General features: G+C 36.5%; 1 protein-coding gene across 6 annotated transcripts in view; it reads left to right on the top strand.

Annotated features, from left to right (window-relative positions):
* Nucleotides 1-16878, top strand: part of ERC1 (ELKS/RAB6-interacting/CAST family member 1) — a 532268-nt gene that overhangs the window by 139957 nt on the left and 375433 nt on the right. For all 6 annotated transcript variants that reach the window (XM_047866436.1, XM_047866437.1, XM_047866435.1 and 3 more), the window contains one exon: nt 3250-3417. In XM_047866436.1, coding sequence (XP_047722392.1) covers nt 3250-3417 — 168 coding nt within the window. The remainder of the gene's footprint in view (nt 1-3249; nt 3418-16878) is intronic.

Genomic DNA, 16878 nt, shown 5'->3' with positions numbered 1-16878 from the left:
ATGTATGGGTTCCTGTATGTGTGGGTCTGTGAGCTCGGCTCCCGTTTCTCTTGCAAAGGTCTGTTGGTTTATTTCTTAATAAATACCATACTTTCTGCTTTTGCTTTTTAAAAAATAAAATTTATTGGGGCACCTGGGTGATTCAGTCGGTTAAGCCTCTGACTTCGGCTCAGGTCATGATCTCACAGTTCGTGGGTTCAGGCCCTGCATCGGGCTCTGACCACTGGAGCCTGGAGCCTGGAGCCTGCTTTGGATTCTGTGTCTCCCTCTCTTTCTGCCCCTCTCCAGCTCACGCTTTGTCTCTTTCTCTCTTGCAAAAATAAATAAACATTAAAAAATTAAAAAAAATTTATTGACATAAACTGCATATATTTAAAATGTACAGTCTCGTGAGTTTTGACACACACACACACACACACCTGTGAAACCAGTACCACAGTCAAGATAATGAATATGTCCTACAGATTTTCGTGTACCTCTTTGTAATTCCTTTCTTTTGCTTTTCCCTGATATTCTTTACTACTCCCCCCTCTTCCTCTTCCCAGGCAACCTTGATCTATTAGTGTTCTATTACTGTAATTAATATACATTCTCTAGAATTTTACATATATGAAATCATATATACTCTTTTTTCTCTAGTTGTTAGTGAGGTAGTATATTACAGAATTAGTGGTTAAGATTGGAGGATCTGGAGACAGACGAGTTAATCTTAATTCCTGCTATTGTTCATTTATAGCTACTTTTTCTCAGTCCCAGTTTTCCAGGTCGCCAGGGGAGAGTGAAGTTTTCCACAGGGAGAATGCAAGTGAAGAAGATATGATGCTTGAGGATAGAATTGTGAGGATTTTTAATTTACCGTAGGTATGGTTGGCAAGCACATACATGACCGTATGCAGAAAGGTTCAGAAGTCTGAGAGTAGAATGAAGAAAACCATTTAATAGAGAAGAAAAGATGTGTAAAATGAATATGACTAAAATAAAAAGGAGGTGCTATGAGGCTGTGTTGAATGGTTGTTCAGGCTGGGAGAAAAAGAAGTAAAACCAGAATAGGGATGAATGATAGAAAAGAGATTTTATTAAAAAAAATTTTTTTTTCAACTTTTTTTTTTTATTTATTTTTGGGACAGAGAGAGACAGAGCATGAACGGGGGAGGGGCCGAGAGAGAGGGAGACACAGAATCGGAAACAGGCTCCAGGCTCCGAGCCATCAGCCCAGAGCCTGACGCGGGGCTCGAACTCACGGACTGCGAGATCATGACCTGGCTGATGTCGGTCGCTTAACCGACTGCGCCACCCAGGCGCCCCAAGAAAAGAGATTTTATATCAGAGGTTATGCTGTGCACAAAGAGACGACTTAGTAGGCTAGAAGAAAGAAAACAGTTGTGTTTCAGAAATAAGAATTTAAGAGTTTGAAAGTTCTTAGGTGGACCTTTCCAGAATATAATAAGGTTACCATATTTCCTATTAAAATAGAATACAGGAAACTTAGAAATGACAGGTATTTATTGAAGGGACATGGTAGAATTTGTGGTAAAGAATTATAAATGGAGCCTAAAAAGATTACTTCCCCAATTTCTGGCTTGGTGGGACTAGTGACATTGAAGTGGTTGGTAGAAGTGTAGTTTAGCAGAGTAAAATTTGGTTTATTTACATGTTTTTCCTTTCCAGCACAGACCAACATAATTTGTAAGTATGTAATGACTTAACTATAGCAGTCTCAAATGAGACTAGTCTCATAGGATATTTTCCATAATACTTAGCATTAAGTATTACCATACACAGTATTGGGTCTCAAATACCTTATCGTTTAGATATAATATTAGATTGTCCTTGAGAGTTTTGGTGTACTTTAAATGTGAGTCATTACTCATGCTACCTGTTTTTTCTTTGTGGGCTGGTTAATTAGCCAGGAAAAATAATATAGGACAAGTTCTAGGTTAAAGATGTTTTATAGAAATATACTTGATGTCTTAGATTTGCACTTTCACTGTGGAAGCCACCAGTTCACATGTGGCCATTGAGACTTGAAATATGGTAGTCCAAATTGAGATATGATGTAAATAAAAATTACAATATGCATTGGACTTTTAAGACTTGGTATGAAACAAAGAATATAAAGTAAAATGGCTCATTAATAGTTTTTAATATGGATTACATGTTTGAAATGACAGTATTGTAGATAGATTAAACAAGATACAGTATTAAAATTAATTTTATCTCTTATTTTTTAAAGTAGCTGCTAGAAAGCTTAAGTTTCATTGTGGTTTGCATAGGACTTAACATATTTCTGTTGAACAACACACTGTCTTAAAATGAAAGAAATGTACCTCCCTCGTTTGCTATAATAGATGTGTTACTATTTGCTGAACTTTAAATCTAGTGGAAAAGCAAAACAAAGAAACAAACCCAAAATAAATTTAATGTGTGAGTATGCTTGATAAAATTTGCTTTGAGTGGATTTAAAAGTATGCACTATTATTAGGTTTCTAGTTATTTGAAAATTATATTTAGTGAGAAGTGTTAAACTTGGGGGGGATAAAGGTAACTGGATGCTAGGCTTCAGCTGACTAGGCTTGGGGTCTGAAAATAGACCTTTGCTTTCCTTTGTACAGATGTCTCAGTGCATTATGGGATTGTCTGTCTAAAAAGCATCATATTCTACCATTAGTTTGTATTATGTGATACAGTAAGTGTCATGCTTGGTGATTGATACTTAGGGTTTTCTTTCTAATTTTAGATTTCTAAAGCAGTGTGGAATCATTTGGGAACTTGTTGGAAAAACTAATTCATTAAAAAAAAAAAACAAAAAAACCCCACAACTAATTCATGAGCGCTAAACCCATTGAATCAGAAGCTCTGGTGGCTGGGCCTGGCAATCTGTTTAAACCCTCCAGATGATTGTAATGCACCTAAAGTTTGAGAAGCATAGTTGTAGATTATACTCCTTTTATAGAAGTGGCAAAACTCAGTCTCTTTATAACAAGTCTCCATTTTGTCCCTTGATTCAGATCTATTTATCCTGCTATATCGTATATTTAACTAATGTAAATTTTATTTTTATTACAAAACTGCTCATAAGGTTTATGGTTTAGTTTCTAAATAGCAATGATTATATTTAGAGTGGTATTTTATTGATTCTAATGAACACTTACTATATAAGTATCATTTGGGCAATTGTACACATCTATTTGGAAGGAATTACATTCCTTTCTTTTCATTTAATCATTTGTAAAAATGTCACATTCTTAGGTGGATGCTCTCCGATTGCGTTTGGAAGAGAAGGAAACCATGCTGAATAAGAAGACAAAACAAATTCAGGATATGGCCGAGGAGAAGGGGACACAAGCTGGAGAGATACATGACCTCAAGGACATGCTGGATGTGAAGGAGCGAAAGGTTAATGTTCTTCAGAAGAAGGTAAGGTGCAGGTGTTCTGAGTTTAGTTTCCTACACTTACCATACATCCCCATTCCTACCACTAAGTTATACCTAAATTCTGTCAAAGTTTCTTTCTTATTCCACTGTTTATATTTTTATGGTTAGTAAATGAAAGTGTTGTTGCAGTAGGTAGATTGTTAAAACTGCTCTGCATATTCAATTTTTAAAGTAAATGCGCTTAGTGTCCATAGTATTTTTGATGCTGCTGTTTTTGAAAAGTGCCTCATAGGTCGCTTTGTAGGTTACTTGTAGGTTCCTCATGATTGTAGGAAGCTAACTCTGGAGTAAATAAGAAAAGTATCAATAATTATTCCCCTCCCTTTTTTTAAGCTTAAGTAAGGTATACTCTTGAGATAACAGTTATAGTAGACAGTAGTATTTATTGTTCATCTCCACTGAGATGACAGATTAGAAATATTCGATCTTGTTCCAGTTTATTTTTAACCTCTACCTGGGGCACCTGGGTGGCTCAGTCAGTTAAGCGTCTGACTTTGGCTCAGGTCATAATCCCAAGGTTCATGGGTTTGAGCCCTACGTTGGGCTCTGTGCTGACAGCTCAGAGCCTGGAGCCTGCTTCGGATTCTGTGTCTCCCTTTCTCTCTGCCCCTCCCCTACTCTTGCTCTGTCTCTCTCTGTCTCTCAAAAATAAATAAATGTAAAAAAATTTTTTTTAATTTTTAACCTCTAACAATAGCCAAGGAATAAAACTCTCTTTACTAAACCTCACATTCAGTTCTTATTTATTCATTCATTCATTCAGTGCCCATGAGCATGGGAGGGGCAGAGAGAGAAGGAGAGAGAGAATCCCAAACAGGCTGCATGCTCAGCTTGGAGCCCAATGCAGGGCTTGATCTCACGACCATGATACCATGACCTGAGAGGATATCAAGAGTTGGACCCTTAACCAGCTGAACCACCCAGGCGTCCCTCACCTTTTCTTTGTAGTACAGAAGACCATGTCCTGTATTTTACCAATAGTATATTAGTTTGGTTTTCATTTGCTTCCTGTATGTAACCATAAATATTTGATCACTTTAAATATCTGTTGACTGTATCTTGTCAACAAGATAAATTATTTAAATTATTATGCATATAATCTCCTCATCACTCTTTCTCCTGACATGCTTACTTTTAAAATAATTTTTGTTATTTTTTAGTTTTTCTTTTTAAATTTTAATTCCAGTATAGGTAACATACAGTGTATACAATATAGTGATTCAGCGATTCTATACCTGTGTCAGTGCTCATTGTGATAAGTATACTCTTAATCCTCTTTACCTATTTCATCCATCCCCTACACACTTCCCCTCAGTTAACTATCGATTTGTTTTCTACAGTTAAGAGTCTGTATTTTTTTTATTCGTTCTGTTTCTTAAATTCCACGTATGAGTGAAATCATACGGTATTTGTCTTTCTCCGACTTTTTTTTCACTTAGCATTATGTTCTCTAGCTCCATCCACGTTATTGCAAATGGCAAGATTTCATTTTTTTAAATGGCTGAATATATTCCATTGTATGTATATATACACCAGTCATCTATTCATCTATTGTTGGGACGCTTGGGCTGCTTCCATAATTAGGCTATTATCAATAATGCTACAGCAAACATAGGGGTGCATATATATTTTCAAATTAGTATTTTTTATTTAACAAATTTAAAAATCTGCATCTGTTGACTACTTTTTATGAAAAATAGTTTACTTATGATCTCTCCCATCTTGATTTTTGTTGGTAAGCTTTGTTGTCTTATTGAATCCATAATACTTTATGGATTTACAATGTGTTGATTTTCAAGGGGGAAAGACATTTTTACTATAATTATAATTCATATTGTTTAGCTTTTACTTCTGTGTTTAAGTGAATTTAATGTTTGTTACTAGTTTTACAGTGTCACAGCTAACTATTGCCAAGGTATAATTTTTTTTCTTTTTTTAAATTGTTTTTTAAATTTTTTATTTAAATTCTAGCTAGTTAACATACAGTGTAATATTTGTTTTAAGTATACAGTGTAGTGATTTAACACTTCCATACATTATCCGGTGCTTGTTACAAGTGCCCTCTTTAATCCCCATCACCTATTTTACCCATCCCTCCACTGACCTCCCCTCTGGTAACTGTCAGTTCTCTATAGTTAAGAGTCTGTTTCTTGGTTTGCCCTCTCTCTCCCCACCCCCCTCTCTTTTTTTTTACATTGCTCATTTATTTTGTTTCTTAAATTCCACAGATGAGTGAAATCATACCATATTTGTCTTTTTCTGACTGATTTATTTTACTTAGCATACTCTCTAGCTCCATCCATATCATTGCAAATGGCAAGATTCATTCTTTTCTATGGCTCAGTAATATGCCATTGTATATATATGCCACATCTTCTTTATCCATTCATCAGTTGATGGACATTTGGGCTGCTTCCATATCTTGGCTTTTGTAATAAGGTTGCTATAAACATAGGGGTGCATATATCCCTTTGAATTAGTGCTTTTGTATTCTTCGGGTAAATACCAAGTAGTACGATTGCTGGATCTTAGGGTAGTTCTATTTTTAACTTTTTGAGGAACCTCCATACTATTTTCCAGACTGGTTGCATCAGTGTATTCTCACCAAGAGTGCAAGAGGGTTCTCCTTTCACCACCTCCTCACTAACACCTATTGTGTCTTCTGTTGTTGGTTTTAGCCATTTTGACATTTTGATGTGAGGTGATATCTCATTGTGGTTTTGATTTGCATTTCCCTGATGATAAGTGATGTTGAACATCTTTTCATATGTCTGTTGGACATCTCTATGGCTTCTTTGGGAAAATGTCTGTTTATGTCTTCTGCCCATTTTATAATTGGGTTATTCATTTTTTTGGTGTTGAGCTTTATAAGTTCTTTATATATTTCGGATACTAACCCTTTATCAGATATTTCATTTGCAAATATCTCTCCCATTCCATAGGTTGCCTTTTAGTTTTGTTGATTGTTTTCTTTGCTGTGCAGAAGTTTTTTATTTTGATGTAGTCCCAATAGTTTAGTTTTGCTTTTGTTCCCTTTGCCTCAGGAAACGTATCTAGAAAGAAGTTGCTATGGCTAATGTCAAAGAAGTTACTGCCTGTGTTGTCTTCTAGGATTTTTATGGTTTCAGGTCTCAAATTCAGGTCTTTAGTCCATTTTGAATTTCTTTTTGTGCATGGTATAAGTGGTCCAATTTCATTCTTTTTCATGTTGCTGTTCAATTTTCCCAACACCATTTGTTGAAGAGACATTCCCTTTGGGTATTCTATCCTGCTTTGTGGAAGATTAATTGACCATGTAATTGTGGGTTCATTTCTGGGGTTTCTATTCTGTTCCATTGATCTGTATGTCTGTTTTTGTGCCAGTACCATACTGTTTTTATTACGGCAGCTTTGTAATATAACTTGAAGTCTGGAATTGTGATGCCTCCAGCTTTGCTTTTCTTTTTCAAGGCTGCTTTGGGCATTCAGGGTCTTTTGTGGTTTCATATAAATTTTAAGATTGTTTTTCTAGCTCTGTGAACAATGCTGTTGGTATTTAGATAGGGATTGCATTAAATGTTTAGATTGCTTTGGGTAACATAGACATTTTAACAATATTTGTTCTGGGGCATCTGGATGGCTCAGCTGGTTAAGCTTCTGACTTCAGAGTTCCCTGAAGTTCGAGCCCCATGTTGGGCTCTGTGCTGACAGCTCAGAGCCTGGAGCTGCTTTGGATTCTATGTCTCCCTTTCTTTCTGCCCCTCCTCTGCTCAAATTCTCTCTCTTAAAAAAAAAAAAAAGCATTAAAAAAAAGCAATATTTGTTCTTCTGAATGGTGAGCATGGAATGTCTTTCCATTCTTTGTGTTTCAATTTTTCATCCATGTTTTATGTTTTTCAGAGTATAGATCTTTTGTCTCTTTGGTTATGTTTATTTCTAGGTATCTTAATTGTTTTTGGTGCAATTGTAAATGGGATTGATTCTTTAATTTCTCTTTCTGATGATTCATTGTTGGTATATAGAAATGTAGCAGATTTCTGTAGATGGATTTTGTATCCTGAGACTTTATGAATTCATTTGTCAGTTCTAGCAGTCTTTTTCATGGAGTCTTTTAAGTTTTCTATACATAATATCATGACATCTGCAAATAGTGAAAGTTTGACTTCTTCCTTGCCTATTTGGATGCCTTTTATTTCTTTTTGTTGTCTGATTGCTGTGGCTAGGACTTCCAGTGCTAAGTTGAATATAAGTGGTAGAAATGGACATCCCTTTCTTGTTCCTGACCATAAAGGAAAAGCTGTCAGTTTTCCCCACTGAGGATGTTATTAGCTGTGGGTTTTTCATATATAGCCTTTATGATGTTGAGGTATGCTCCCTCTAAACCTACTTTGTTGAGGGTTTTTATCATGAATTTTTGCATCCACGTTCATCAGGGATCTTGGCCTATAGTTCCTTTTCATTGTGATGTCTTTATCTGGTTTTGGTATCAGGGTAATGCTGGCCTCATTGAATGAATTTGGAAGTTTTTATTTTTGGAATAGTTTGAGAAGAATGAATAGTAACTCTTCTTTAAATTTTTGCTGGAGTTCACCTGTGAAGCCATCTGGTCCTGGACTTTTGTTTGTTGGGAGATTTTTGATTATTAGTTTCTTTGCTGGTAATCGGTCTATTCGAGTTTCCTATTGCTTCCTGTTTCAGCTCTTGTAATTTGTAGTCTAGGGATTTATTCATTTATTCTAGGTTGTCCAATTATTAGCATATATTTTTTCATAATATTCACTTATAATTGTATTTCTGTGATGTTAGTTGTTATTTCTCCTCTCTTTTTTGCGATTTTATTTGGGTCCTTTCTCTTTTCTTTTTGACAAGTTTGGCCAGAGGTTTATCAATTTTATTAATTTTTTCAAAGAACTAGCTCCTGGTTTCCTTGATCTGTTCTATTTTTTTTTTCTTTAGTTTCCATATCATTTTATTTCTGCTCTAATTTTTATTATTTCCTTCCTTCTGCTGACCCTAAGGCTTCATTTGTTATTCTTTTTTCTAGCTCCTTTTGGCGTAAAGTTAGGCTGTTTATCTGAGATTTTTCTTCTTAAAATAAACCTGTACTGCAGTAAACTTCCCTCTTAAAACTACTTTTGCTGCATCCCAAAGGTTTTGGGCCATTGTGTCTTTATTTTCATTTGTTTCCAGGTACTTTTTATTTCTTCTTTAATTTCTTAGTTGACCCATTCATTGTTTAGTAGCATATTGTTTAACCTCCATGTATTTCTGGTCTTCCCAGACTTTTTTCTTGTGGTTGACTTCTAGTTTCATACTGTTGTGGTTAGAAAAGGTTCTTGTATGACTTCAATTTTTGTGTTTGTTGAGGCCTCTTTTGTGACCTAGTATGTGATCTGTTCTGAAGAATGTTGCATGTGCACTTGAAAAGAATGTGTATTCTGTTTTAGGATGGAATGTTCTGAACATATCTGTTACATCCATCTGGTCCAGTGTGTTATAAGCCATTATAATAATGTTGGGTGCATATATATTTATAATTGTTATATCTTGTTGGATTGTCTCCTTCATTACTGTATAGTGCCATTCCGTCTTTTGTTACATACAGTCTTTGTTTTGAAGTCTAGTTTCTCCGATATAAGTGTTGCTATTCCTGCTACTTGACATCATTTGCATGATAAATGTTTCTCCCCTCACTTTCAATCTGGAGGTGTCTTTAGGTCTGAGGTGAGTCTCTTGTAGGCAGCACATAAAAGGATATTGTATTTTTAATCTATTCTGATACCCATGTCTTTTGATTGGAGCATGTAGTCCATTTACATTCAAACTAATTATTGATAGATATGTATTTATTGCCAATTTATTACTTGTTTTGTGGGTGTTTCTGGAGATTTTTTCTGATCCTTTCATTTTTTTCTTTTTTTTATGTTTTTCTGATTTTCTTTAGTGATATATTTGGATTTCTTTCTCTTTATTCTTTGCATGTTTATTAGTGGTTTTTGATGTATGGTTACCATTAGGTCTGTATATATATATGTTACCAACGTGTTCTGCAAATATCAGTCTATATTCAGTTGATGCTCATTCAAGTTTGAACCGATTCTTTTCTCCTCTCCTCCCCATTTATAGGTATATGTTATTGTATTTTATATCCTTTGTATGTGAGTCCCTTGACTGTTTTTTACAGAAATATTCATTTTTACTGCTTTTGTTTTTCCTGCCTTCATACTGTCACTTTTGGTTTCTTTTTACTACTCAAAGAGTCCCCTTTAATATTTCCTGCAGGGCTGGCTTATAGTGCTCATGAACTCTTCTGATTTTTGTTTGGCTGGGAAACTCTTTGTCATGCTATTCTGAATGATAGTCTTGCTGGATATATTGTTCTCAGCTGCAGATTTTTCCCATTCACACTTTGAATATATCATGGTACTACCTTCTGGCTTGCCAAGTTTCTGTTGAAAAATCTCCAGCTAGCCTTTTGGGTTTTCCGTTGTAAGTTAATGAGTTCTTTTGTTTTGCTGCTTTTAAAGTTTTTTCTTTATCACTGTATTTTATAAATTTAATTACAGTATGTCTTGGTGTTGGCCTGCTTTTGTTGATTTCTCTGTGCCTCCTGGATTTGGATATTTATTTCCTTCCCCAGATAAGGGAAGTTTTCAGCTATTACTTCTTTAAGTAATTTTTCTGCCCCCTTTTCTCTCTCTTCTTCTGGGACTCCTATAATACAAATGTTACTACATTTGATGGAGTCACTTTGTTCCTTAAGTCTGTTCTGTTCTTGCATAATTATTTTTTCTCTTTTGTTCATCTTCATTGCTTTCCATTACTTTCTCTTCTGATTCATTCCTCTGTTTCTTCCTGCCTGCTGTTCAATGCATCAGGTGTGTTTCTAGTCTCATTTATTACACTCTTCTCTCTTATGGATTCTTTTTAGCTCTTTTATCTCTGTGGTAAAGGTGTCACTGATGTCTTCTTTTCTCAAACCCAGCGAGTATCCTTATGATGTTGCTTTGTTTTTTTAAGGATATGTGTATTTTATTTTTTATTTTAGAAAGAGAGTATGTGAATGGGGGAGAGGGGCAGAGGGAAAGAGAGAGAATCTAAGCAAGCTTTATGCTCAGCACGGAGAAATCAAATCAAGAGTCAGATGCTCAACTGACTGAGCCACCCAGGTGCCTCAGGATTGTTGCTTTAAATTCTTAATCAGTCATGTTCCTTATATCTGTTTTGCTTAGATCTCTGGCCGTGGTTTTATCTTGTTCTTTCATTGGGATAAATTCCTCTGTGTTTGCATTTCGTCTAAGTTTCTGTCTTCTTCTCTGTGTTAGAAAAGCCAGTTAATGTCTCCTGCTCCTGAAAGTAATGGATTTACGAAGAAGAGTTAAGGTAGTGTCCAGGGTCTGGCATCTCAGGACTGTCTCTGGTGTGTGCTCTGTGCAGTCTGCTGTTGTGTTCTGGTTGTTCTGTCCTTCAGGTCAGTTATCTGCAGAGGCTCTCACTGCCTCCTGTGGGCAGTGTTTTGTCTCTGGCCTGAATGTGGTGAGTTTTAGCTAGGTGTGGTCTGGTTGGCTTGTGAAATGAGAGTTGTCATCATATCCAGTGTAACTGAGGCCTTGCCAAACTCTCTTGGTCCAGAGATGTGGTATGGGCAGGGCTCTGTGCTGGTCTTCTGGGGGAGGGGCCTGCTATGCTCGGGTTGGGGCAAGGGTGACTGAGAAGGGCAGTTCCACTAGAGCCCAGGGGCATGGAGCTTAGTGTAAGCAAGTTAGTCAGCCTTTGGGCACTGTGCTGCCTCTTGCAGGTGGTTCTGTGTTTAAGATGAGGGGGTAGGGGAGGGAAATGGCTTCGTAAGCTCCCTTGTTCCCAGAGAGGTGTCTCCATGAATGCTGCCTCTCAGGGTAGCTCTCCAAGAAGAGTGAATAATTTCTGCACTGTGTACCTCAGGTGTTCTTCACATCGCTGTTTTCATGCTGTTTGCCCCCAGGTCGTTTGCTTGCCTTCTGTCCAGGAGCTGCACAGTGGATGTGGCTTCTTCTCTGCCTTTAGTTGTGAAATTTGTTCTGTCAATCCTCAGGTTGATTTTGGGGGAATTTAGGATGATTTGATAGTTATCTAGTTGTGTTCATGGGAGGAGGTGAGCCTAGGGTCTTCCCTGCCATCTTCCTGCTTTGTACCCCAAGGTTTAAATTTTTATTTAATTCTTGATTGCCCTAGAATTCCTTTGAATAGGTTTTCAAGAAAGGTCATAGGTATGATATTTTCTATGTTCTTGCTTATTATGTTATTTATATTATCGTCTTTACATTTTATAACTAATTGTTACAGAGATGCAAAGAATATAGAGAATAATGAGTAATGGTAGTTACTCAGCTTAACTAAAACTTCAGGGGTGCCTGGGTGACTCAGTTGGTTAAGCATCTGACTCTACTCTTGATTTCAGCTCATGTCACAATCTCATGGTTGGTGAGATCGAGCCCTGTGTTGGGCTCAGTGCTAACAGCACAGAGCCTACTTGACATTCTCTCTCTCTCTGCTAGTCACCACCTCCCCCACAATAAATTAAAAACTTAAAAAAAAGAAGTGAAAATTCAAATACAGTTTATGTTCCTTGGCATATCTTTACTTGATAGTATTGTCCTCCATTCTGTCCCAGAGTTGAACACTTAATTTTGGTACTTAAGAATGCCCTCATATATTGGATCAGGATGTATACTTTTGTACTTTTATAACCTATGTATATATAAGTAAAACATAGGTAATATGAGAAGTATTTACCCTGACTGTAACCAAGAGAACGTAAAATAAGACCAGATTAACATACAATTTTATACCTGTACTTTTATGCTCTGTTGGTGAAAATTAAGAAGTCTGTGACAGTATCAAGTGTCAATAAATATGGCACCTGGTTTTCTTGAAGAGCACTGTTGGATTTTTAAATTGGTACAAATATTTTGGGAAGGAGTTATGAAGTTAAACATAAGCATACCCTCCCCAATACAGATACCTTAGATGAACTCCAGTATACGTGTAGGAATGCTCATAGTAGCCTTGTTTGGCTATAACAAAACAAAACTGGGAAACAGTCTACAAATGTTCATTAAGAGAAGAATGAGTAAGTAAATTTGGTATAGTCACACAATGGAGCCTCTTATTTTAGGGTAAAGGAATGTTTAGGATAAAAATTCAGCAGAGTCATTCTTCTAGATGTAGGGAAGGCAAGGGAAATGGCATAAGGAGGGATATGTAACTATCTTAAGATAGGGAATGAGTTTGTATGTATTTCACTTATTATTCACATACTTCATAACATATATGTATATAATAAATATTATTTGACATAAATGAAAATAACTAAGCAGATTAAGTGTTGTTAAACTTGCATGGTTGGTACATTGGTGTTTATTAGTTTCCCTTTGTTTGAATATTAACTTAAAAAAGGCTTAAGAAGAAAAACCCCATCTCTCTTTGTATATATCTGTATTTTCTTTGGAAAAGAAAAACTGACTCTTGGTTTTGGCTCAGGTCATGATCTCATGGGTTTGTGAGATTGAGCCCCTCATCAGGCTCTGTGCTGACAGTGTGGAGCCTGCTTGGATCTCTCTCTCCCCCTCTCTCTGCCCCTCCCTAGCTTGCAGTCTCTCTCTCAAGATAAATGAATAAACATGAAACAAAAAAAAAAGAGAGTAAAGTATCTTTAAAAAAAAAAGAAAAAACTTTTCATATATTTCACTTTAAATTTGTTCCTAATTCTATAATTCTAAAATTAGAGCCATCTTTCTCTAGAAGTTCATTTGTACATTTTGAAACAGTGTCTGATACAGATGTAGAGGCTTATTTGATGAAGTTCAGCTGTCTGATTAAAATTTTTTGTATGAATTCTCTGGCAAGTGGATTTATTCATCTTATGGTCAAATGTATCCAATTATGATGAATTAATGACTCGGACAGTTTGATCCTTTATCCTTGAACCAGAATTTGGCTACTTACAGTGTTTGCTGATTGAGATTAACTTGGGGGCATATTGAATAAGTATAATTCTCCTTCTGTAGGATGACTTTTTAGATATTGGGAGCTTGCTCTTGGACAGCCCTCACATCTTATTTTCCTAGGTGAAATATTTCTGTTCCTCTCAATGTTCTCATTTGCCCTTAATTTTTCTGATGGGAGTTATTTGTCTGAACTTATTTTTCTCCCATACTTTACTTGACCAGTTGGAATTTTGGATCTAATTGCAAGAGAGATGATTAGAACATTATGAATATTCTGTTCTTGGTCCTAGCTGATACGTGATATTGGCAACTCTCTGAAACTCACTAACCTTCAGTTTTTTCATTTATAGGGTGTAATAGTTACTTCAGGAGGTTTTTGTTAAATGATGTAATGTGTATGAAAGTACCTTGGAACCTATAAAGTGTTACACACTGTGGATATAAGGTGTTAATATTGTTTATTCTTACTCAATTTTACTTTGCTAAATTCAGCCAATTAATCTTTGAGGATCTTTTTGAATCTTGATTTATTTAGTTTGTCTCCTTCAATTTTATGCCTTCTACCCATCTGTGAGCATATTCTTTATACTTTCATATAAGTGATAATATATTGAATAGGGCCAGAAAAGACTTTTGTGGTATACTGTACATCTGTCAGATTTATTTCTCAAAACAATTCTCAAAGCTCTTTTTGTCATCTAAAAATTTTTATTCTTGTAATTTGTAGGTCTAGCCATTTATTTTATTTTATTATTATTTTTTTTAATATATGAAATTTATTGACAAATTGGTTTCCATACAACACCCAGTGCTCATCCCAAAAGGTGCCCTCCTCAATACCCATCACCCACCCTCTCCTCCCTCCCACCCCCCATCAACCCTCAGTTTGTTCTCAGTTTTTAACAGTCTCTTATGCTTTGGCTCTCTCCCACTCTAACCTCTTTTTTTTTTTTTTTCCTTCCCCTCCCCCATGGGTTCCTGTTAAGTTTCTCAGGATCCACATAAGAGTGAAACCATATGGTATCTGTCTTTCTCTGTATGGCTTATTTCACTTAGCATCACACTCTCCAGTTCCATCCACGTTGCTACAAAAGGCCATATTTCATTTTTTCTCATTGCCATGTAGTACTCCATTGTGTATATAAACCACAATTTCTTTATCCATTCATCAGTTGATGGACATTTAGGCTCTTTCCATAATTTGGCTATTGTTGAGAGTGCTGCTATGAACATTGGGGTACAAGTGGCCCTATGCATCAGTACTCCTGTATCCCTTGGATAAATTCCTAGCAGTGCTATTGCTGGGTCATAGGGTAGGTCTATTTTTAATTTTCTGAGGAACCTCCACACTGCTTTCCAGAGCGGCTGCACCAATTTGCATTCCCACCAACAGTGCAAGAGGGTTCCCGTTTTTCCACATCCTCTCCAGCATCTATAGTCTCCTGATTTGTTCATTTTGGCCACTCTGACTGGCGTGAGGTGATACCTGAGTGTGGTTTTGATTTGTATTTCCCTGATAAGGAGCGACGCTGAACATCTTTTCATGTGCCTGTTGGCCATCCGGATGTCTTCTTTAGAAAAGTGTCTATTCATGTTTTCTGCCCATTTCTTCACTGGGTTATTTGTTTTTCGGGTGTGGAGTTTGGTGAGCTCTTTATAGATTTTGGATACTAGCCCTTTGTCTGATATGTCATTTGCGAATATCTTTTCCCATTCCGTTGGTTGCCTTTTAGTTTTGTTGGTTGTTTCCTTTGCTGTGCAGAAGCTTTTTATCTTCGTAAGGTCCCAGTAATTCACTTTTGCTTTTAATTCCCTTGCCTTTGGGGATGTGTCAAGTAAGAGATTGCTACGGCTGAGGTCAGAGAGGTCTTTTCCTGCTTTCTCCTCTAAGGTTTTGATGGTTTCCTGTCTCACATTTAGGTCCTTTATCCATTTTGAGTTTATTTTTGTGAATGGTGTGAGAAAGTGGTCTAGTTTCAACCTTCTGCATGTTGCTGTCCAGTTCTCCCAGCACCATTTGTTAAAGAGGCTGTCTTTTTTCCATTGGATGTTCTTTCCTGCTTTGTCAAAGATGAGTTGGCCATACATTTGTGGGTCTAGTTCTGGGGTTTCTATTCTATTCCATTGGTCTATGTGTCTGTTTTGGTGCCAATACCATGCTGTCTTGATGATGACAGCTTTGTAGTAGAGGCTAAAGTCTGGGATTGTGATGCCTCCTGCTTTGGTCTTCTTCAAAATTCCTTTGGCTATTCGGGGCCTTGTGTGGTTCCATATGAATTTTAGGATTGCTTGTTCTAGTTTCGAGAAGAATGCTGGTGCAATTTTGATTGGGATTGCATTGAATGTGTAGATAGCTTTGGGTAGTATTGACATTTTGACAATATTTATTTTTCCAATCCATGAGCAGGGAATGTCTTTCCATTTCTTTAAATCTTCTTCAATTTCCTTCATAAGCTTTCTATAGTTTTCAGCATACAGATCCTTTACATCTTTGGTTACATTTATTCCTAGGTATTTTATGCTTCTTGGTGCAATTGTGAATGGGATCAGTTTCTTTATTTGTCTTTCTGTTGCTTCATTGTTAGTGTATAAGAATGCAACTGATTTCTGTACATTGATTTTGTATCCTGCAACTTTGCTGAATTCCTGTATCAGTTCTAGCAGACTTTTGGTGGAGTCTATCGGATTTTCCATGTATAATATCATGTCATCTGCAAAAAGCGAAAGCTTGATTTCATCTTTGCCAATTTTGATGCCTTTGATTTCCTTTTGTTGTCTGATTGCTGATGCTAGAACTTCCAGCACTATGTTAAACAGCAGCGGTGAGAGTGGGCATCCTTGTCGTGTTCCTGATCTCAGGGAAAAAGCTCTCAGTTTTTCCCCGTTGAGGATGATGTTAGCTGTGGGCTTTTCATAAATGGCTTTTACGATCTTTAAGTATGTTCCTTCTATCCCGACTTTCTCAAGGGTTTTTATTAAGAAAGGGTGCTGGATTTTGTCAAAGGCCTTTTCTGCATCGATTGACAGGATCATATGGTTCTTCTCTTTTTTTTGTTAATGTGATGTATCACGTTGATTGATTTGCGAATGTTGAACCAGCCCTGCATCCCAGGAATGAATCCCACTTGATCATGGTGAATAATTCTTTTTATATGTCGTTGAATTCGATTTGCTAGTATCTTATTGAGAATTTTTGCATCCATATTCATCAGGGATATTGGCCTGTAGTTCTCTTTTTTTATTGGGTCTCTGTCTGGTTTAGGAATCAAAGTGATACTGGCTTCATAGAATGAGTCTGGAAGTTTTCCTTACCTTTCTATTTCTTGGAATAGCTTGAGAAGGATAGGTATCATCTCTGCTTTAAACGTCTGGTAGAACTCCCCTGGGAAGCCATCTGGTCCTGGACTCTGATTTGTTGGGAGATTTTTGATAACCGATTCAATTTCTTCGCTGGTTATGGGTCTGTTCAAGGTTTCTA

Source organism: Prionailurus viverrinus, chromosome B4 (genome assembly GCF_022837055.1).
Source record: "Prionailurus viverrinus isolate Anna chromosome B4, UM_Priviv_1.0, whole genome shotgun sequence".
NCBI lineage: Eukaryota > Metazoa > Chordata > Mammalia > Carnivora > Felidae > Prionailurus > Prionailurus viverrinus.
This window is presented reverse-complemented; position numbering and strand designations above follow the sequence as displayed.